This window comes from Crocodylus siamensis, chromosome 6 (genome assembly GCF_052110815.1).
Source record: "Crocodylus siamensis isolate JL-2025a chromosome 6, ASM5211081v1, whole genome shotgun sequence".
Lineage (NCBI taxonomy): Eukaryota > Metazoa > Chordata > Crocodylia > Crocodylidae > Crocodylus > Crocodylus siamensis.
Genome location: NC_143400.1, coordinates 33,008,959 through 33,031,029, shown reverse-complemented (window position 1 = coordinate 33,031,029; position 22,071 = coordinate 33,008,959). Strand labels below are relative to the sequence as shown.

At 44.9% G+C, this 22,071-nt stretch overlaps 2 protein-coding genes across 4 annotated transcripts; one reads left to right on the top strand and one right to left on the bottom strand.

The window, feature by feature from the left end:
* Window positions 1-106: 106 nt before the first annotated feature.
* On the bottom strand, window positions 107-5,872 carry DKK4 (dickkopf Wnt signaling pathway inhibitor 4). Of its 2 annotated transcripts, none has more exons than XM_090053191.1 (4): window positions 5,621-5,872; window positions 4,192-4,342; window positions 3,014-3,160; window positions 107-1,483 (listed from the first exon to the last, which is right to left on the bottom strand). In XM_090053191.1, exons 1-4 carry the CDS (start codon window positions 5,870-5,872, stop codon window positions 1,233-1,235), a joined length of 801 nt encoding a protein of 266 aa, XP_089909317.1. In that variant the 3' UTR covers window positions 107-1,232. The 2 variants fall into 2 exon arrangements, with proteins under 2 accessions (XP_089909317.1, XP_089909318.1); XM_090053192.1 differs by having other exon boundaries at window positions 5,139-5,758.
* VDAC3 (voltage dependent anion channel 3) lies at window positions 5,843-21,276 on the top strand. 2 transcript variants are annotated; one of them, XM_090053189.1, is made up of 10 exons: window positions 5,843-5,971; window positions 6,966-7,079; window positions 9,731-9,802; window positions 10,829-10,878; window positions 15,600-15,752; window positions 16,289-16,341; window positions 18,443-18,670; window positions 19,542-19,692; window positions 20,320-20,377; window positions 20,770-21,276. In XM_090053189.1, the coding sequence occupies exons 2-10, from the start codon at window positions 7,046-7,048 to the stop codon at window positions 20,859-20,861; spliced, it is 891 nt and encodes a 296-aa protein (XP_089909315.1). In that variant the 5' UTR covers window positions 5,843-5,971; window positions 6,966-7,045; the 3' UTR covers window positions 20,862-21,276. The 2 variants fall into 2 exon arrangements, with proteins under 2 accessions (XP_089909315.1, XP_089909316.1); XM_090053190.1 differs by lacking the exon at window positions 6,966-7,079.
* Window positions 21,277-22,071: the final 795 nt, after the last annotated feature.

Below are 22,071 nucleotides of genomic sequence, written 5' to 3'. Positions count from 1 at the left end.
CCTCTTGTCATTGTGAAGCGAGGCCATATCTAATTGCGTTGCCTGGTACAGTTGAGAGAGAGAGGCATTAAGTGCCCTTCCACAGGGCTGTAGACAGGCCCAGCTAAATTCAAGTTACAGCAATTGTTTTAGCATTAATGAATTTGACCCCATGAAGCAGACATGAATGGTTATCAAGCAGAGCAGGGAGAAGTTAATGGGAGATGCAAGCAGGGGCCTAAAATGAGGTGAAACAAAAGAATGTTAAGTTCCTGAGTTTTTTCCATGTCAGGGCAGTGAAGTTGGGAGTTTCTGCTCCCAGCCTGCCTGCTGAGACTTGTGTAGCTTTCTTTTGAGCATCATGAGTGAGGGCCAGCATGGAGCTGTGGTTTTGTGGCACATGCTCTCCCACTGGTGATTAGCCATTTTTTGTCTTTTTATCTTTTTTTTTTTACTTAAAAAAAGTCAGGACTTGGTTTGAACTCTCTCTCAGTAGTGGGAGAGGTAGTGGTTGGGCCTCTGGGGAGGGTGGCGGAGAATGACATTTCTACATTGACTTTTGTGGTCCTGTTTTTGTCAACAGCCCTGGCACCCTGCTTGGATTGCAGCTCTTCATGTTATGTATTAGGTGATAAGTTTGGCTCCTTTGAGAGAACTGAGCTGTTCCATTAAGAGACCAAAGAGTTGGAAATTGGGATAAGGAAGGTCTGCTACAGAGAACCCCTCCCTACAGGGACTGTAGAGATGAGGACCCTAGATCAGCCTCATGCTTGCTTTGGGTAGGCCTTTTCTGTTCCATGCTGTAGGACAGAAACACTGATCCCTAGAGCAGCCAGTAAGCACCTGGCCTCTGCCTTGGGCTCCAGGCAAAGTTGTGTTCTTGGTTCAGTGACTGGGGGTGGGGAAAGCTTCAGGAAAAAGTTTAGTGTCCAGGTGAACATGATGTTTTTTATTTCCTTACCTTGGCACCTGGAGTCAGATGTTGGAATAGAGACTTTACAAAAGGACTTCCCCACTCTGCCCAAAATGTCCCTGGGCTCTAGGTCAGCCCACCAGGGTTTAATGGCGGGTATGGCAGGACCCTCAGGGCACTGAAAGGGAGGAGAGAACGTGGTGCCCGCCTCTTAGAACTGAATGTTCTTAGTGTTTGTCTGGAAGTTTAGGGATGATTTTACAGAATAGTGCATAGGTCACTCTGGAGTTAGAAGGTGAATCCTCCTCTCTCCTCTGGCTTTGAGTATTTTAATAGTAATTTAACTTTTTTGGCAAACACTTAAGCGTGATCGTTGGGGAATCCCAGCGAGTAGCACACGGCAGGTCAGGCCAGGGCTGCAGTTGCAGCGCTGGAAGATTTCTGGCCCTGGAGCAACATCTTTGTGTCCCCGTCGAGAGCAGACCTGCCCCTCATGAAGAACCGGCTTGCAGATCTTGGTCCAGAAATGGCGAGCGCAGCAAAGCCCTGTGGTGCAATCTGATGTCCGGAGGCAGCTGTCTCCCTCTTGACCTGCACAAAATGTATCAACTCACCCTATACTTTTGCTCCTTCAAACACCATTCCTTGCCCACAGATCCCTCCCACCCACCCACCCACTCTTCCTTGTGAAGAAGCACAGCCCCACCAGTGGGGACCCATTGCTGCTGCTTCCTCTCACCCTAATTCTGCCCTGTTCAGATGCTCTCAATTGATAGCAAAACTTGGGGACTCACTGCAGCTTCCTGCCAGGGTGTTGCTTGACTGCCTGTTCCTCAGGCCAAGAAGCTAAAGGAGACCTTAAACTGAGGTGTGACTTGCTCTAGGACAGAGTCCTGATCTGCTCAGTTGTAGAACACCTTTCCCCACCCCATCTCCTACACAGCCCTTGCTCTGATTCAGCTGCTTCAAAACCTGAAAGTGGGCTAATGGTTAAACTTCTAAGTACAAACTGCCTGCTGGACACTTGGAACATGAGTGATATTTTCCTAATGCAAAGATCTTTGTGCTGTTTCAACTAACTGCCTGACCTCTAGCATCACCACCCTGAAAGTCATCTTTATCTTCTCAGCAAGGAATTTAAGTGTTAGTGTGCTGCATACAAAAGTTTACTGAGCAATAATCACAGCCAGGACTGCTGCTGCTGTTGCATTAATCTACAGGTTGTATACAGCTCTCCTTCCCCTCTCCCCACTGTGGACATGACCCATCTTCCATTCTGGAAGTTTTTCACTAGTATTTGCTCATTTGTAGCTTACTCTTTAACTGCGAGCTCATTCGGATGGGGCTAGTCTTCCTCTCTCTGTCCCGATCTGAGCAAACATTTAGGCACGTTTATAAACATTTGCAGCTTTAGTTTTTTGTCTGTATGGTGATTAGCACAACAGGCCCCTGTGCTACCTGTGACTTCTGCATTATTTTTACTAGCATAGTCTCTAGTAACAGTTCCTCAAACCTGTTGAATAACTGAGCTTTTGAAGCCTTAAACTCTTGAAACCTCTGCCACTGCTTTTCCTGTATTGCAATGGGTTAATTATAGAAAGTGTGCAATGTTAAAGGAACATTGCACACTTAGCTTTTTAGTTACAAATAACAAACTTATTTCCTATTACATAAGCATAATCAATCTGCTTGCCATTGTACACAATGCAAAATGTGAGGTCCTAAGTTCATGAAGAGAAACAAATTGAACGTGTTTTATTTCTGAGCAAGTACATATGGGGTTTTTTTTCTGGATGTTCTACTAACCAAACCCCAGTTCTTCCCCTCTTTGTAAATCATTGACTGAATTATCTTAGGTGCTATTTTAATCTCAGTGGAGGAAACTATGTGGCTTTCTCCAGTGCAGCTCTCTCCAATGCATAGTTTAAAGGATTGCTGGAATCTATCTGTTCGCATTTCTTATGCGAATGAAGTAAAGTACAAACACTTTCCTAATGGGAGATTCCAGGCATCTCAACAGACTCTTGCTTTTCTCTCTTTCCCTCCCCATCCTGCCATTTTGGTGTTCTTTATTCCTCTGCTGGAATATGATTTCCCCTCTTCTTATTCAGCCCACGTTACCTTTGCTATGTTGAGAGGTAACATTTGCTTTCTTGGAAGAATTTTCTTGGCTCTGATGCTGGGTTGTCCACTCCAGCTCAGAACCATCCTGCTCATCATTCCTCCTTCCCTCTGTTAGGTTAACTTCTTCAGCCCGGCTGCAAACATCTAGTGCAAAAAGGAGAAGGCTACAATTATGGATATCTATGGAGAGCGCTGGAATGCTGATAGTGCTGTTTGGAGGGACCTTTCATAGCTGCATAGAGCTTTAAGGCTGGAAAAAACCCCAAACTTTCTTAGCAGCTAGTCTCACTTTTTTGCACAAACACAGGCCACAGACCCTCACTATTAATATCAACATTAAGACCACAGATTCTGTTTAAGTTACAGCTTGTCTTTGAAAAGACTTCCAGTGTGTACTCCACCACTTCAGGTGATGATGATGAAGAATCCAGTAGACCCCTGGGTAAGTTAGTCTGACTTTTAATTAAAAGTTAAACGGTATCAATCTGATTTCTAGTCTGAATTTCAGCTGCCAACCATTAGAAGCTTTCTGTTAAATTAAAGAAGCTTCCCTTAGAAATAGTGATAGGCTGATCAGTGCATCTCTTAACCTTAATCTCTTGGAAAATCTACAGAGATTATAACTGTGAGACTCTTATTCCCCACATCTTAATTCATTCTTGTACCTTTCTTTTTGGTCAAAATATTTCCTTGTTGCTGTACGGTGTAAATATGTTGCATTTCTTTCTAAATACAGAGCGACTTATAGAATGCTTTTTTCTTTGCTGTATCAGTATTTTCACTGTGTTCCTAGCTAGCCTCTTGTTAAAATTTTATTTCTTCCTGCTGTAAGACTGCTTTCTGGTAAGTCCCCTGAACATGCTGGCTATAGATTTGCCTGAGTTAGCTACACTTCATAACAACTGCTTTGTTCTTATTGCTATCAGCTTTGCTGTGCTTAATGCATTCAGCTGTGTATATGACACTGCAGTTTGTTTTGAAAAAGCTCCTAGTCTGCTGCATGCCTCAGTTAAGAAAACTGCTTTGTAATTTCTTTACATAGGGATTAGAGTCAACATTATCAGAAAGCAAACCTCTCAAAACCTCACCATCACTTCTGCAGTGTGCATGGTCCTTCCTGTTCTACTTTCACTCTCCCTTTTAAATATCAGGGATACATGAGTGTGAGCGCTTACCATTTAGACAAATAGACCCTGGGCAGCACATAGCACTGCGCTGGCATCTTCTCCGTAACCCATGGCAGGTAGAGCAGAAAGGCATGCCATCCTGGGGACTGAGACAGAATTTGCTTCCATTGCAGTCTTTGTCTGTCATGCATGGTGAGCCCTACAGAGAGAGGGGGAGAATGCTTATTTTCTTTACAGGGAAAAACTCATGTTCATCAGCACCAGTTATAAAATGCTCTGCTGCTTGTACAGAAAGAGACTTGAGCCTTCTGCACGCATTATTGCAGAAATCAGATTTGCTAATGTTCTGGCTCTGGGACAGCATGTCTGGTGAAAAGGGCTGCAGCTGCATTCTTCATTAGGCCTTGTGCAGTACTGGCCCTCAGCAAGCAGTGGTTCTTTCACAATATTAGCATTATTATTTTAAAAGTAGCAGTTCTACATTTCTTATTACCCATAGGGGTGGTGTTCATAGCCCACGGCAATCTGGTAAGTGCCTGATGCTACAGACCAGGTCATTTTCTGAACTGAAAACAGGACTTGAGCCTCCTTTGCTTGCAGTCCTGGACCCTTAATGTAGCGCTCTGGGAAGGAGCTCATCAGCACCAGCCACCACTTGGCTTGTGTATATATAAGCAGTCTTTTTCCTGATGTCTTTCGAGAAGAGCTATGCACCCACAGTCTCAGAATTTCCCCCACTTAGAGCACGTCCAGCTGGACACGGGAATTTCTAATGACATCTGAATCTTGTCTGCTTAGGCTAGTGCTGCAGCCACACATGTTGCACAAGTAGGTCCGTTAGTACCACAAAAGTAAGTCTATCCTCTTGCTTAATGTTTCTCTGCTGCGTGCCAGGCCCTGATCCAAACGGCCCTACCCGCCTCTGTTTACAGCCTGAAAGATCAGCCAGATTCATGGCCCTCCCCACCAAATCCATTCGGCCCCTGGGCTCTCACCTTCTTGAGGCTGTGCACTTCTGCAGCGCTCTTGATGGTGTTGGAGTCTAGGACCAGGGCTACCAGCGGGGAACAGATGCAGCTGAGTGCCAGCAGCCAGACTGCGCCCATCCTTCAGACAGGCAAACCTGTGCCCAGGGGGTGCTTCAGCTCTGGCTGTTAATTAAGCCGCGCTGGAGCTTAGCAAGTCTCTCTCTCGCAGTCGGTGTCTGGCGCAGCTGCGGACAGGACCGTCTCTCTTATACATAACCTGGCTCCCCTTCCCATCGCGGCCTCCCGCTCTCACCTTGTTTCCTTTCTCTTCAGCCCACACAAGCTTCAACAAAGCTCTTCAAATCTCTTGGATCAACACTTCAAAACAAGGCTTCAAGAGCTGGAGCAAGCAGGGAGGGCACCGGCTGAGCCCTCCTAATTATGGCCTCTCCCAGGAGTTCAAAGGGCCGAGAGAGAGGCAGGATGTGGTGCGCTCCCCGGCTAATCACCTGCATTTCCGACCTTCCCTTTGCCAAGCGCTCCTCGTTCTCCGCGGGACCACGGGCCGAGGCTGCGGCGGGGGGGGGAAATGCGTCGCTTGGCTCCGGCTTCCAGCCGCACGTGCTTCTGTCTGCGCCCGCGCGAGCCGGCAGGGGGCGCCCGAGCGCGCCGCGGGCGGGCCGGAGGCGCCTAGTGCGCAGGCGCGCCCTGTTGGCTCGCCGGGAGCGCTCGTCTTCCCTGCCCGTCGTCCTGCGCGTCATTGCGCGGCGCCCGCGGTGACGTCGGCAGAGCGACGTGGAGGCCGCGGGCGTTTGCGGAGTCCTTCAGCCACACGGACGGACGGGCGCCGCCGCCGCCAGGTGCCGCGGGGCGGGGGCGGGGGCGGGAGCGGGAACAGGCAGCGGCCTCCGCGCTGGGCTGCGCCTGCGGCCTGTGGCGGGCGCGGCCAACGGCTGGTCCCGGCGCGCGGGAGGGCGGCGCGGCGCGGCGCGGGGCCCCGATGGGCGCAGCTGTTCCGGCGTGGGGCAGAGCAGGCCTTGCTGTGGGCCGGGTGCTGTGCTTCCCTCCCTACACACCTTCATATACACGTGTAAAAGAAAGAGCGACGGTTTCACGTTCCTGAAGCATGGCTGTGTTAAGAGCAACGCCAGAAATCATGGGCGTTGGCAGCACACCGCGTGGCTGACGCAGGAAGTGGCAGCCCCGCGTGTGCTGGAAACCAGGGGGTGGGGGGATGCTGCCGGCCCACACGGGGGACGGAGGAGTGCTGTGGCCTGCTCCAGGACGGTGGCGGGTGGGCGGGTTTCCATCCTGCTGCTACTTTTGCCTCTGAGGGGCTTATGCAAAGTCACCGTGGTGCCATCTCAGGGTTTGGCTTTTGCTAGTAAAAGTGCCTGCTGTTTAACAAAAGGGCATAACCAAGGCAAGACCTTCACCCTGGGAAGGTTTAAAAACCAATCCAGCAGATATGTGATAAGCATTGTTATCACCTATCCACAGTACTGTTTTTTTAAACTTTTCCCAGGGTATAGGTCTTGCCTCAGTTATGCCTTTTTGTTAAATATCTAGTCTGGACCAAGTCACTGAGCTGTGTTGCAATAAGTGCAGCCAACAATCCCCCAGCAAGAGACTTGCGGATGAAAGAGCATCGGGTGGTCTTTTAAACCGTGTGATGCCTCTTGCTGCTGGGTGTAGAGCTTGATGAGTATTCATTTGGAAGATTATTTGGGTGAAAGTAGCGTTAATAAAGAAATGCGACCATTGTAACTGTTACCACAATTCCTGCGGCGTAGTGTCAATGTCACTTGTCTTTTATCTTTAACACAGCATGCATCTTTTTTCTGTATTTGACAGGTAGAGAGGCATTTTATAATTTAACAGTTAAGAAGTACAGTAATTTATTACCTAAAGCTTCATATAAGGAGTCTGCAGTCATGTCCAGCTGTTCTAGACCTGCTAGACCCACAGGTATATATAGATAGATATTTGTGTGTGTATATATATATATATATATGGCATGGAAAGCCATCCTTAAGGTATCTGTGAGGGGAGTGGAAGTTATCTGAATGCTGCATCTAGGGAAAGGGGAAGACAAGGAATAGTAGGCACAAGCTGATTAAAGATTGCTTCAGACTGGACATAAGGAAAAACTTGTTTACAAGTTGAGTGCTGAGAGTGTGGAACAGGCTCCCCTCAGAGGTGGTACAGTCACCCACCCTGGAGATCTTCAGAAAACGGCTTGGCGCCCACTTTGCTGTGCTTCCCTGCCCAAGTGCAGGGGGGGCTGTGCCTGATGATCTTGTAAGGTCCCTTCCAGCTCCTAACATCTATGAAAGGGTTACATTGTTCAGTTGCAAGGATGAGTTAATACAGAAACCTTGACATGAGGGAGCAAAAGCAGTTCTGCATTTGATTAGTCTTGTCTTTTTGAGGGCAGTGTTAGAAGCTGCTTGGTGCAAGAATCAATTTCTTGTCCTACGAAGGTCAGAATAAAAATGGTCAGGTTTCTAGAAAGAACACGAGGGAAGAAAAGTCCACCAGAAATCAGAAAGAGGCTTCTAAACAGTAGCATTGCTGTGTAGATCAAAGGAAAGGTAAATGGTTTGAAGGGAACTGGTGACTTTAAGAGGTAAATTCCTTGCATTGTTGTCTTGGATAAGAAAGAATTTCTGTCTGAGAGTGTGGCGGGACAGTAGGGGGTGTTCCCGCGTTGAGCTGCCCACTTCCCTGCGCCCGACCACCTTCCAGGCTCCGAGTGCCTCTCTAGGGGTGCCTCATGTTTGGCTGACCCCCTTCCTGGAGCACACACGCTAGCCTGCGGGTAACGTAGCTTCCACCACCCTGAGAAGGGACTCTCTCTTGGCCCTGTGTCCTTGGGGAAACACAGGCCTAAAGCCCTTTGGGTACTTGACCCAGCACAGGTACTTGGGGCACTTCCCCAAGTCGGGGGTCAAAAAGGAAAGTGTCCCTTAGTCCGCAGACCTAAGGGGCCTCTTAGGCATAATTTAGACCCACCCCTCATAAGTCTCCTACACTGGTCACAAAGGAGGACTTTATTGATTACAGGGGTAGGGTGAAAATAGGGTACAGGATAGAGCAGTCTCACAGAAATCCCATAGAGCAAAACAGTTTGGCTGAGGTAGCCTTTTGATCATGCATCTGAGTTACTGCCAGCTAGATATCTAACCAGATCTTGAGTAGCTTACTCACAAGCATCATCCAGAGGCTGGTGGAGATTCCCTCTGGAGGCAGGCCATTTCTAGCTCATGATTTTTGGGGGAGAGAGCCAGTTTCAGGTGGTAAACTCCTCTGAGTCTGAGTCCCCCACATGGCTGCTGCCCCCTCCTTTTGGGCAATCTTAACTTATATAACCCCTGTGACCTCATTCACCAGGCCTAGTGGAGGCCAGCTCCAGTCGGCTGTCGGCCAACCAATTTGAAATACATCACTAGTTGCCGGGCAGACTCTAGCCCCCCAGGTAGATGCTCCTCACCCAGGTAGCCGATACAGTCACGTAGGCAGAGGGAGCAGGTTTCCCCCTCCCTCAGGAATGTAGCCAGCTCAGGTTACCTAAAGAGATAGGGTAAGGGTGTGTCTCCTCTGCTGGGTCCATCCCAATCACATTGTCACAGGGCAGAGATTTTGGGGAGAAACAAAGGTGGCTTCCTACCACAGAGATAATTTATCAACAAGGGCTGTTGCTAGTGGAGCTGTTGAGCAGAGGAATCTTGACAAATGGGCCACATTTAGGAAGGATTAAGAGGCAGAGAGCTGCTGTTAACAAAGTTCACTTGTGGGTTAGTCTGTTCTTCCTGAAACCACCCGTCACAGTGGCATGATGGGTATCTGACTTCAAGGTCTAAATCTGCATTTCTGGGGTCTGTAGCTTCTATTCCAGAGCCATCTTTAATGTCAAGAAAGCATTTAGCCACTGGAGAAAAGGGTATTACATACTTTTGAAAGAAATAATATGTTTTGTTACAAATCAAAAAGGCCAAGAAATTCAGTGTTAAAATTAACGCTTCTCTCTTTAGATTTGTGCCCCATGTATTTGTGGGTCTTGTTCTCTTAATTTTAAGTTTGTTCAGACAGTTACTTAGACTAAACTTTACTGCTGCCATCTTTCCTTTTATGTATATTTTTGTAGAAACATCAGCAGGGTCACCTCCCTGTTCTATATACACAAGTCCTTTTTATGTTTTCCCAAAGCTCTGGTGACTGCTTGAGAGGAGGAGCTGAGAACATTGGTGGGGGAAAAGAAAGTTTTTATTTTGGAGTGGCGTGGAACAGCCATTGTAGCATATGCATGTTGGAGAGTGTGTATGTTATTTATCCAATATGGTATTAACACTGAGGCACAAGAATCCGGTTGGAGTTAAATTTAATTCCTAGGATACAGTGTTTTGGGTATAGATTGGTTTTTGTTAAATGTTCTGGTCTGATACACTAGTACCTTTCTGACAAAACCAGTGTTGGACTAAGGGAAGTCACTGAACACGGTGAAAGACAACTGCCTTGCACCATGGTTTCTTTTCCGCTGGGTACCTTAAGTGCTTAGTGAGCTATTTTTTGTTTCTGTGTCTTAAAATATGGGTTCTTCCCATTTCTCGTCTCTTCAGACCCAATGGCTGTCCCACCATCCTACTGCGACCTGGGGAAATCTGCCAGAGATGTATTCAACAAGGGTTATGGTAAGTAGCATTATCGTATGTTGATTCTAATACGTAGTGTAAGTGTGATGCTGTAGACTTGGTAGTCCAGAAAGTAGGCAAGAGGCAAGGTTATCTTAGCATGGTATCTCTTTTTTTTAATCTCTTTTGGTAGTGTTAACAAAGGCCAAGCTAAAATGTGGCAAAGTTCAGCTAAAAGGTTTCTCTTTTTAGAATAGAAATCTAGGAGCATTCAGGATGAAAGTTAGCTAAAATTAGCCTTGGATACATAAATGGTGGACTGTCAAGTAGGAATAGGGAAGAGATGGTATTATCTGTGCGAGATCATGTCAAAACATGGTGAGAAGAAGGACAAGGTCTTGAGAAAACCTGACTTGCTGTGAGATTTAAGTGCCTCAATTGATTTAGCTTTTGAAAAGAAGAAACTAAAAGGTGAGTTTGATTCCAGTCTGTAGTGGGGCAAATCTCTGAGGGCTCTGGAAGAAAGGCGAAATAGGAAGCAGCGGGAGTGTGAGTTTCCATGCGTTTGAGAGTAGGAAGAAGGAACAAATATTTAACATGTGGTTGATTAACCATTGGAATGGCATATTAAGGGGTGTGTTAAATCCTCTGTCTCTTGAGAACTTGTAAGATTACATATCTTTCTAAAAATATGTCCTGGCTCAAACGAGTTATGAATGTGATGCAGGAATTACTAGATTAAATTTTCTGGCCAGTGCTGTGCAGGAATTCAGGCTGGATAATTGCAAAGGTGGTACCATCTGGCCACAACAGATGGTACCTTCTGAATTAAAACGTGTTAATTTAACTCAGGACTGCTCAGCCTTTTGAACACTCACTATTCCCTTGTGCTTCAATAAGCAGATGGTTCATTAACTTCCATGGATCATGAGAAGTTAGTTAATTCTTTCCCAGTAAGATTAAGTCCTACTTACAGGGTGGGCTGTTTCAAGTAAGTGCTCCCAGACTACTACATGTAGGAGTAAAAGCCTCTCATTTTCTTGTATGCTGTAATGCAATAGGTGTCTGTCTGCTTTTGTGTTTTAGGATTTGGACTGGTTAAGTTAGAGCTGAAGACCAAGTCCTCTAGTGGAGTGGTGAGTACTGAGCACATTTGTTGGCACTGGAAGAGGGAGGAGAACTTCCTGTAATAAGTGTTGCTTGTTAGTGCATGTTTCATTTCTCAGATAAGGGAATGGAGATGGGTGGTGCAAATAATGTGTGTGTCAGTGTCTCTGTAGTGGGCGCAGATTTTAGCATGCCACCCTGTATTATCAGTTTTTTTTGTCAGGGACAGCTCACTCTTACATCCTCTCCATGTATTTACTTAATCATTAAAACATGTTTGTGTTGTCATGCTTCAGGTTATGCATGTTCTTTTGTACCCTACATTTTCAGAACCATATTTGTTTTGGTTCACATCCCTTCATATGGATGGAGGCCAGATCTTCCTCCATTGCTAGTTAACACAGCGTTGTGAGTCCCCACCCACCCCCGCAAGCTGGCTGTTTACTGAAGAGACAGAGACACCAAACATTTTTAGTTACATTGGGTTTTGGATGAGGATGAGAGCCAGTTGGCTATCTTTGGCAACATTGCACTCAACCTTCTTACCAAATTTTTGGCTGGCTTAAAAAGGAACTGGTCTTATATGGTTACCATATACTACCATTGCTGTCTGGGGGCCTTCATTAAACTTGTATATTTAGCTGGGGTCTTACCCTACTGGGGCTTCTTTTTCCACTTACGTTCAAACTGGGCTGATCTCTGTTCCACTCTTGTGCCAGAGCTGAATAATAAAAACATGACTTCTGTAACACATTTCACTCAGGGATTTTAGAGCATTTTATAGACCTTAAAGATTGAAGACTCCCAGCTTCTCTGAAAACTAGAAAATACCATAATCTCCATTTTACAGATGGGGAACCTGAGCTTAAGTGACTTGATCTCCCGGAAGTTTGGCAGATCCAGGAATAGACTTCATTGTGCCTTTAACCACAGGAGTATCTCCCCCTGGGCAGACTTGTTCTTGTCCCAGCCCTTGCATTCCTGTGTGTACTTGTTTATAGCGCTATTCATGTGTGATTTGCCTATGTTACTGCATGATTTGTTTGTGTTTTGACTATTTCTATCCCCACAATTCCTTCAGTTCTCTAATCCAGTTATGTATTCACATCTCAAATTCACAGACATCTGACTTGTTCTTGCAGTTGGGGGCTTCTCATAATCAGGTGTTTGGATAATGCTTTTTATTCAGTGGAGGTATGGGGATGGTTGTTCTTTTTTGCTAAAATGACCTAGCTGCCAAGTATGAAATCTCAGAACGTATGGACAGGTGGGACTTTTAAAGGCTAAGAACATTTTACTACAGCTGTTAAAGATCTAAAAAAGTGGCAGTACACTTGTATAGGGGGAGCAGTGGGACGCGCCTGAACTATCAATATTCGTCGTAATTTCTAAAATGTTTTCTCCCTTTTCCATGCAACTTGGTCTGGATTTTTGTTCAGCTGGTAAGAATGATTGAATGTTTTTGTGGATATCCTAGTTTTGCATACCTATCTCCAGACAGTGACACATGTTGTCATACCATTTTTGTCTTGCCTCCAAAATTGAGCAGTGACAATGTGAAGCATACCAGGGTGCATAACTTACACTGTGCCTTAAACTAACATGTGTAACATATGAAAAATAACACAAAATAGGAACACAAGAAAAATAGCTAGGAAGAAGTTTACTGCTAACGTATTACATTGCTTCAGATCAATAGTCTAGCATTTTGAGTAACAATATTTTGCATTCACTGTGACAACACTACGATCTTGTGGTTTGGAAGGAATCATTGATTCAGAAACGGGAAGCACCTCATAGCTGAGTGTGAATGGAAGTTATGCACTCTGCCTTTTTTACAAAGTATTACTGCGTACCAAGACACCTGGCTTTTTCGTTCAAGAGGTTGAACCTTCCCACGAAATTACTTTGTTGCGGTCCTTCCCAGGCTTCTCTGTCAAAATGTGGTTGCATCTGAGATCAATAGTTCAGTTTTTTATGAAGCAGGGGTAGTGATCTTTCCCCCCGAAGATGCCAGCCAGACTGGGCTGAAAGGTCAGCCCAGAGGTTGAACTTGAGAAGTGATTCTGAATAGTGCTTGATACGAAGCCAATGGGCGTTCACATACTGAGGATTTCAGAAATGCCCTTGAGGAACTTGAGCCAATCACAGCTCTGCTTTTGACAGCTTGGAGATGAATGGTAACATATGTGGACTTTGTGCTCCTTGTCCAGAGGAGATACAATTCCAGCTGCTGGGAGAATCCTGCTGCTTTGATCATTTGACAGCAAGATTCTTTCCATGGCTAGTGAAAGTGGCATTGGGAGTCTCTTTCCCTGTATTGATGATACCTTTTGCGCCTTTGGATCGAGTCCCTGAGTTGGGGAAGTCCACCCATAAAAGTTGGCGACAGATTGATTTTAGTCACCTGCGCAAGCTTAAAGAAATCGGAGATGATGTGCACACACACGTGGAGTGGCTCCTTCTGTTGTCAGTGTTACGGTCAGGATATATTGCAAGACTGTTGTGACAGATGGACATAATAAAAATAAATATCACTTTGCATGACGTGACAGAAACACGTTTCTGTCAAATGCATCAAAACTATTCAAAGTACCGGATTCCCAAGTCTTGGAGCACCGTGCACTGGCCCTGTAGTGTGACGATTGTGTATATACCATTCAAGAATACAGGTTCTCACAGGCTTGGGACATGCCTGCTCTTTACAATTAAGGTTTCAATGATAAGACATCAGGATGCTAAAGATTGTAATCTGTTAAGCACTGTGTTACTAAAATATGTAAACCTCAAAGAGAGGTGGTTTAGGAGTTAAGTGGTGAAGATTAATTATCTTCCTTGGAGGAAGATATTCAGAAGGTGAAAGAACAACTGAAATGAGGTCAGTTGTGAGGCATTTCTTAAAACTTACCTGAGGTGCATTATAACTGTTGCCAGAACTACTCTACACTGTGGTGTTTTTTAATATGTGGTGCACAGACATCAGTTCCAGACTGTTAGAATAGGATGGGCATCCAACAAAAAGAGGCATAACATCTTGGTAACAGGAAGCACCAATGTGCAAGGAACTGACAGCATGTTGGTAGTCTGCAAAGCAGGGTAGGACAGTATCTTAATAAAACTCTGTGTGAGGCAGGGAAAAAAGGAGTAGATTTTCACTGTCTGGAGAGCAACTGTCAAAGGATGACTTCAGAAAGGAGGATTAAGTTGGCAGGATTTGAGAGGAGGCCAGGGTCAAGAGAGCACAGTGAGAGCCTGCAGAGTGGAAGGAGAGGAGGAGAGATCCTTGACAGCATGGTGCCTTGAGTGACAGAGATTACTTTGGGAGCCAGTGGGGCCCTGTCTGGAGGGGAGAAGATGTCTCTGATATGCATAGATTAGTAGGCAGAAACAGGGTTGTGAAAAGGCTGGAGCCTGGAATTGCATGCCTTTGGATGGCTATATAGGAAGTTGTTGCAATAAATCAGATGTGAAAAAGGAAAGAGGTGAACGTGAGGTTCAGGAAACGGATGTTGATTCGCTTATGGAATAGGGAGTCCTGGCAGAGGGACAGGCCTATAAATACAGGGGGAAAAGAGCTTGGGAAATGGATGAGAGGGAGTGCCTCTTTTGCAAAAGATGTTTGTATCAAGGTCTGTTGACTTGATGTTTTAGGAAAAAAGAGTTTTTGAGGGAGAGGAGGACTGCCATGGGGGTGAGGAATGCACAGTGCACTACAGAATGAGGAGATAGACCACTAGGGGTTGAAGAGCAGGGTTTTAGGTGTTCCTAGGAAGCAGAGGCCTAACACTGGGAGGGCAGTTGTTGCCAGAGACAGGCTGGTGGGAAGGGAGGCAGATCAGAAGGTTAGGGACCCTGCAGCATTGGCTTCTGGAGTGCAGTGTACAGAGAGTGATGGGGTGACCAGCAATGCCAAATGCTGTGCTGGCGACAAATGTAAGGGAGCCTTAGTCAGCAGTGCGCAGAACATTTTGCTGACCATCCAAAAGTGAGGGCATTTCAGTGCTGTGTGAAAAACAGATTGGAGGAGAAGGATGCCACGAGCAGCAGGGTGGCCACAGAGATAGGAGAATAGAAGATGTTTTCTCTTGGAGTTTAGTGGCAGGGGTAAGTTGATTGTGAGGTAGTATTGAACTCAGAGATTAATTTCTTGAAGCAAGATGATGGCTTCCAAGTAAATATAGGGAGTTGGGGGCTGAGGCAGGAGAGGAGACATGATGCCACTGAAGTGAAATGTGTGGATGGGTCAGGTACTGGGTGCACGAGGAATAGATCCATGGGGAAGGGGAGGGTGGAGTTGGTGGATGTTGCTGTTACAGACACCTGCAGTTTTGGAAGGATGTGGCAAGCTTTGTAGGTGGTCATGAAAAGTTAAGGAGGGAGCCAGGTGGATGAAGTCATGAATTGATGGTAGCTGAATAGCAAGCAACGGCTTTTGGTGTTTTCAGAAAATAGAGAATGAGAAAACGGCTTTTCCAGATTAGAGAGGAGTTTTAGGGATATGTCCCGGCATCATAACGAAGGAAGTGCCAAGGAAGAGGGGTTGGCAAAAGGTCATCATTTGATACAGAAAGAATTAGGTTTACTGGTAAGAGTGGAAGGAAGGGGTTTGGAAAAAGGAATTGAGGGGATTGTGTTAAAAATCCTGAGGGTGTGAGGTATGGAAACAAATGGCTTGATGGGACAGGACTTGTCATGTGGAAATTGTATTTAAATTAATCACTGAGTGGTAATTCTAATGTGTTCTGGACAGGAATTTACCACGACTGGCTCTTCCAACACAGACACGGGTAAAGCCACAGGTAGCCTGGAGACCAAATACAAGATCAAGGACTATGGGCTTACATTCACCCAGAAGTGGAACACAGACAACACCTTGGGCACAGAAGTGTCCATGGAGGATCAGGTAAGAGGAGGAGAAGATGGCTATAAAAGCATTTCAGCAAATGAGGTGAAAACAAGTCAAGAATTAACAGTAGAAAGTCAAAGGCATAGAGCTGTGGTAAATCAGAAATAACCAAGCGATGTCAGCTGCATGAAGTATGGTATAGAGGACGGCACATCACATGCTTTTGTATAGTGTGTGTGTGTGTAAGGTTTTTTACAAGAATTTGTTCTTAAAGGTGCACACATAGCGAACACAAGCAGAACAAAAGGGTCCCTGCACGGTACAAGCAGGATGTTAACTTCATATGTGCAGAACTCATGCTATAGTGCACAGTGAAATTACCAGCCCAGTCTTCAACATGGAGTTGTCTTGAAACTACTGACCCTTCCTACAAAGGGTCAAGTGACAGACTTGATGTATAATCTACTACATTACTGAACAAAAGTATTGTGACATGGGAATTACAGCAAGGTAGTAAAGTAGTTAATGTTTGCAGCTGAGGAAATTTTTCAGCAAAGAGTCTTGATAACATGACTTCTTTGTTTCCTTTGCAGTTGGCTGATGGGTTGAAGCTGGCACTTGACACCACATTTGTACCAAATACAGGGTAAATCTCTTCTTTCAGTTTGAACTAGCGACTCCTGGAATAGATTCAGCAGTTGGGCGAGCTAATTCCTCATTTGAACAGTGGAACTCAATCCAGGGGGCATGGTTTGGAGTTTAGCTGTATTTGTATACTGGTAGTCCTTGCACTTATGCTGGGTTAAGTTCCTGGAAAAGGTGCTGTAAAGTCGAAACGATGCAAGTCGAATCTGATTTTCCCATAGAAACGATGTTATAATAGGGGGTTACGGTCCTGATGCCCAACATTTTATAGAAATGACCATAAACACCATATTTAAATCAACTGTTTAATTAGCTATAAATGATATACACTGTACAATGCTTTCTAAAGTGTACTGTATATAAATCAGTTAAACAGGGCAATACAATAGCTAATCAGATAAAATTTTATTTAATCAGAAAGTGAAGGAACACCTTCATCTGGGTCATGGAATTCAGAAGGGCTTGTTTGGGGAGATTTAGGGGCTCATAGGGCCACTTGATGGCTTTTTGAGAAAATGATCCAGGGATGTTTGTTTTGCTGCCCTCTCTTTCTCATCGTAAATTTCCCTGTAGTGCCGTAAGTAATAACACGGGTGTAAATGGCAGAGCGCCGCAAGTGCGAATTGCCGTAAGTCAAAACGCTGTAAGTGGAGGACTGCCTGTATCCCCAGCCAGTATTTTTGGATGAAAATAGAGACCCTCTGATTCTCTAGCGCTTGTTGAAAAGTTTGAAGGAAAGAGACGATACAGGTTTTTGGAGTATTGGGATGGTAGCTGCCGGAAAGAGGTATCAGGTTTTTGGAGTATTGGGATGGTAGCTGCTCTCACTCAAAGGTGCCTTTTTGCCATCTACAACAGTACCACTTGAGTAATTTTATTTATTCCGCTCATGTTCCAAGTCTCATGTTAACATTGGGGTTTTGTGAGAGAGCTCTGATGCCTCTCCCCACGTCTGAGCAGCAGCATGAACGAAAATGCAATCTAATTTTAACAGGTTGGAAATAGAGGCTAAGATTATGAGGCAGGGTCAGATTTATAATAATGAATGCAAGTTGATAGATTGGATGAGAATAGGATATAAAGAGCTGTAAATGAAAACAAGCAGTGCACATTTGTGATGTTGGGGGATTCGGAGGGGAAGTTATGTGGACAGTGACAAATTGAAGAGTGAGCTCTGCCAAGTGTTCTGAGTGGACATGAGCAGGGCAAGGGAAGCGCATTGTAGCTATGGCGATGAACAGAGGCTGCATGAGTGTTTTAGCTGTGTGTGTGGATAGGAGGGGCTGCAAGATGAGGACTTATAGCCCAGATGTGAAGCTCTAGAGGAGGGTCAGATTATAGGTAAGGTGGTATTTCCATCATGGTTGACCGAGGTAGGTCAGGGAGAGTGAAGGACAAGAGGTTGGGATGGACCTGGGGGAGGGGGGCAGGGAAGGTGGACTAAAGACTTTAGGGTGGAGCAAGGTGAGAAACAGAGAGAAAGGAGGGGAGGGCAACAGAAAGCCTGAGAACAGGCCAGAAGACACTGACAGGAATAGACTGAAAGTTGCTGAAAATCCAAGTGACAGGGCAAGGGCTCAAGGATGGTGCTGAGAGAGACTGGGTGATGAGTTCTATATAATGTAAGAACCTTGGCGGAAGTTGCATTTTAAATTTGATCTTTTTGAGGAATAGATGAGCAGAACATCTTACCCATCACTTGTGGGTGTCATGGATCTGGAAGCCTATTAAAAAAAATAAGCGTAGCACACCATATTTTCTGCTTTTGGTTTAACAGTACTAATTCTCAGTAATAAGCAGTCTTTCTGAGTAGCTGAGGAAAACTGGCTTTTACTATCCAGTTTAGGACTTTGGCTAAATAAGATCCTAACTTTATTTCTGAATATTTTAAATGCATCTAAGGGTATTGGCCAGGGTGGTAGGTTTTTTTTATGTAACTTAATTGCAATATAATACTAGACAAAGACCTTCTCAAAAGTAGCAGCCTCAATGCATGCCTTCCTTGAAGGCAGACAAAGCATGAAGTTCACTGAGTAGATTCTCAAAACAGTATTTATTGGGTCCCTGCTAGGAGGGATAAAATGTAATCTTTCTCTCTACAGAAAGAAGAGTGGGAAGTTGAAGACATCCTACAAACGGGAGTACATAAACTTAGGCTGCAACATTGACGCTGACCTTTCTGGGCCAACCATTAATGGCTGGGCTGTGCTAGGCTATGAAGGATGGCTTGCTGGCTATCAGATGGCTTTTGATACTGCCAAATCTAAACTGTCACAAAATAACTTTGCATTAGGATACAAGGCAGGAGACTTCCAGCTGCACACTAACGTGTAAGTATTGGCTGAGCCTGGCAAAAGGCTCATATCAAAGATGCTGAAACTGGGCAAACTGCAAGGACTGCATCGGACATAAGTTAGATGGTGGGAGAGAGGGAAGATGCCAGTTGCTGGCTGTAACAGAGTCCTCCTGCTTTCTTTTCATTCCCAATCCCATTGAAGCAAGGTTGTCCTGATTTGTCATCCCTTGAGACTTAGTTTCCAAGTGATGCAGTTCTTGTAGGTACAGTGGTGGAAGGTGTTTTCAAACAGAGCCAACCCTTGTTCCGGATGGCAGTGTCAGTAGACCTTGACAGTTACAGAATGTACATGCTGGTGGGTGGTGCTCCACCCCAAGGACCCAGGCCCTGCAGTGAGGTGCCCTCTGCCACACAGGAGACTGCCACGACTGTAACCACCCAGGAGTCCTGCACCATATCTGCTCTTCTCCAAGCTGGTGTTACACTTGGACAGCATGCCTGTCTCGGAGGAGGTGGAATGCTTTGGCCCTGCTCTGGGGAATCATCTCTGTTTCTTGCAGTTTGTGTTCAAGGCAGGGATTTTTTTTTGACAGAGAATTGTTTCAGTTACTTTACTTGCTTTGTCAAGAGTCCAGGACTGTGTGTGTGATGTGTCAGCTTTTGGAAAGTCTCCCCCATTTCCTTGGCACAATCCAGATTTTAGGGCTGGGAGCCTACAGGGCCAGGGTGAGGACTCCATTTGTGAGACAGTGGGAATTAGGCTTGGAGGAGTAGGAAATACAGGGATGGTGAGGTGGTGTTGCTAGGAAATGTCTTTGAAATGGGAAGAGATGAGATGTCCTGTGATGATCTGAGAATTAGTGTGACCACGCAGAGTGGTCAGTCACGTTTTTATCTGTTAACAGGAACGATGGGACTGAATTTGGTGGCTCTATCTATCAGAAGGTTAATGATAAGGTTGAGACATCAGTAAATCTTGCCTGGACTGCTGGCAGTAACAATACACGCTTTGGCATTGCTGCTAAGTACCAGCTGGATGAAAAGACTTCTGTTGCGGTAAGAAGTTCACCAGGGGAACAATTTCATTACAATTTATATGTCTTAAATATTGTGAACTAGTGGCACAGACTGGTGACTGTTTGAACTGGCAGGACCTTGTGATTTTACAGGTTCAGTTATTGGTGCTATCTTGAGAAAGTTACAGAAGGGGAGTGCACTGTTGGCTTGACTTTGTTACTGGATTGCTCAGACTACTGCGAAAACTGTGTTGCCTTGTGTTAACTTGAATAGCTTTTCAAGAAAGGGAGTCTCATAGGCTTGGTACTAAAGCGCATGGAATTCCCTCAGCTGCTTCTCTTACCGTCTTGCACACAGGGCTCGGGGTCAGCAGACATTCATGGCGGTGGTACAGTATGGATAAACCAAGCAGCAGCATTTAGGTTTTTTTAGGCCGTGACCATCATTGATATCCGAGAAAAACGAAGCATTATGTCATAGAACAAGGCTTATGTACTATACTGTTTCAATTTTAGGTTGTCCCATCTTTAGTTTTGTATCGCATTAATGAAGGGGGCACTAGGGTCTCTTAGGAAGTTGATGTGCCTACATGGCTATAAAAGGAAGTAAGAGCAAGATTAAAATTCACCTTTTTGACTTTGTACCTTTTGGTTAATTTTCCTTTAGGCCAAAGTGAATAATGCCAGTCTGATTGGAATCGGGTACACTCACACCCTTCGACCTGGTATGTAAACCGAAAAGTGTTATAGGGAATTGCTCCAGAGGGGCATAATACTGTAACCTATACTATAGAGCAGTGTGGGTGGGTAAGACCGTGAAAATTATCGGGACATGGAAGGAATTCTAAGTCCCGGTGGAACTACTCTCCCACCCCTGCCAATCGTACCACTGCTCTGTGGAGCTGCAGAGTGGTCCTGTCACAGACACAATGTCCAACATGCTGCTGTTTGTTTGGCGTAAGTCATTGCCAAAAGACTGAGGTGGTTTGCCAGAGATGCTTAGGTGTGATCTGGACCTCTGTTGAAAGTTGGCACAGGGAGCTGCTCCAGACTGTTTTATTTATACTGTTTTTATTTGTACTTTGCAAATACTATTAAAATCTGTTTGTTTCTCCAGGTGTGAAGCTGACGCTCTCAGGCTTGGTTGATGGCAAGAATTTCAGTGCCGGAGGTCACAAGGTTGGGCTGGGGTTTGAGCTGGAAGCTTAATGTAGTTTTCAGTGACACAGTAGATCTGTTTCAGGAGATGAAGGAAAACAATCCCAACATATTTTGGCCTTAATATTCTGTGAAATTTTAAAAAGTGTGAACTTTTTATTCTTCCAAAGAATTGTTGTAACCCAACACTGAAGTCTAGTGGGTGAAAATCCACTGTAACAGGAGAAGGCGTGCATGGAAGTTGTGATGTTTGTGCCACATTTACTTTCAGTTCCTCAGTGTTTTAAAATTTGTTCCTCGCAGAGGGTAGCATCTTGTTGAGACAGAAAAATCCAGCCCTTCCCATAAACACATCACGTATTGCATGTCCTGAACCTCTCACCACCTTTTATAAAATTGGTCTCTGTGCTGTAGTGTAAACTTTGATTTTGCATCAAAGTGAAATAAATCAATCATTTGGAACGTGTGTCTGTGGTGTGTCCTATTACTGGTTTAGCACCATTTGTCAAAGGCTTTATTAGTTTGGAGGGGGCGTTAAAAATCTACGTGTCCAAGTTGGCACGTAGCCATTGCTGGGTAGTATTATTGAGCTTATTATTACCATACTCAATGAAATGAGTGAAAGTGATAAAAGTAACATGAGGGCTATAAAAGTCCACTGGTGATGATGAGTATATATGCATCTTGCTAAGCTGGGATATTTCCATTCCCTTCCCACTCCTTTCTGTAGTCTGGTTTTGAGGGGCACTGCCTCTAAGCCCTGGAGAGACTTGTGTAAGCATTACAATAAAAATGGTGGTAACAGTGGTGTAGACATAATGATCCAGAGATATGAGAGATGCAAGACTGAGGTAAGACAAATAATACCTTTTATTAGACTAACTTGTATAGGGTGGCGATATCCGGGCCATCTTTACAGTTTTAAGACTTTAGACACTCTTCATCTCTGGGAAAGCAGCTGTCAGTTCAAGAAAAGGCAGCACAAACCAAAGTGAGCGGAAGAGGTGAGAGGTAAGTGATAAGGAGTCCTGACACACTTGACCTGTTAAATCCCTGCTTTTTGGTAATAAGTGAAGTTAGAAATTTGTGTTCTTAGTTAGCCCTGTTTGGTGAAATCTCAGGTGTCTCGCCCGTAAAAAACAAACAAACAACCCCCCCCCCAAAATATAAAAATAACACACAAGAGGCAGATAAATATTTATACCTATTTTTTATTATATAAATAATATAAAATAGGTACAAATATATATATAAAAAATAA

Bases quoted from the DNA above. Each gene is read 5' to 3' on its own strand.
- VDAC3 (XM_090053189.1), top strand. From the start codon at position 7,046: ATGTCCAGCTGTTCTAGACCTGCTAGACCCACAG. The intron at 7,080-9,730 runs GTATATATAGAT...TCGTCTCTTCAG, and splicing joins TAGACCTGCTAGACCCACAG to ACCCAATGGCTGTCCCACCA. The intron at 20,378-20,769 runs GTATGTAAACCG...TTGTTTCTCCAG, and splicing joins CACTCACACCCTTCGACCTG to GTGTGAAGCTGACGCTCTCA.
- DKK4 (XM_090053191.1), bottom strand. From the start codon at position 5,872: ATGACGCGCAGGACGACGGGCAGGGAAGACGAGCGCTCCCGGCGAGCC. The intron at 4,343-5,620 runs GTGATTAGCCGG...CTCTCTCTGTAG, and splicing joins AGGGAAGGTCGGAAATGCAG to GGCTCACCATGCATGACAGA. The intron at 3,161-4,191 runs GTAAGCGCTCAC...TTTTTGCACTAG, and splicing joins AGGGTCTATTTGTCTAAATG to ATGTTTGCAGCCGGGCTGAA.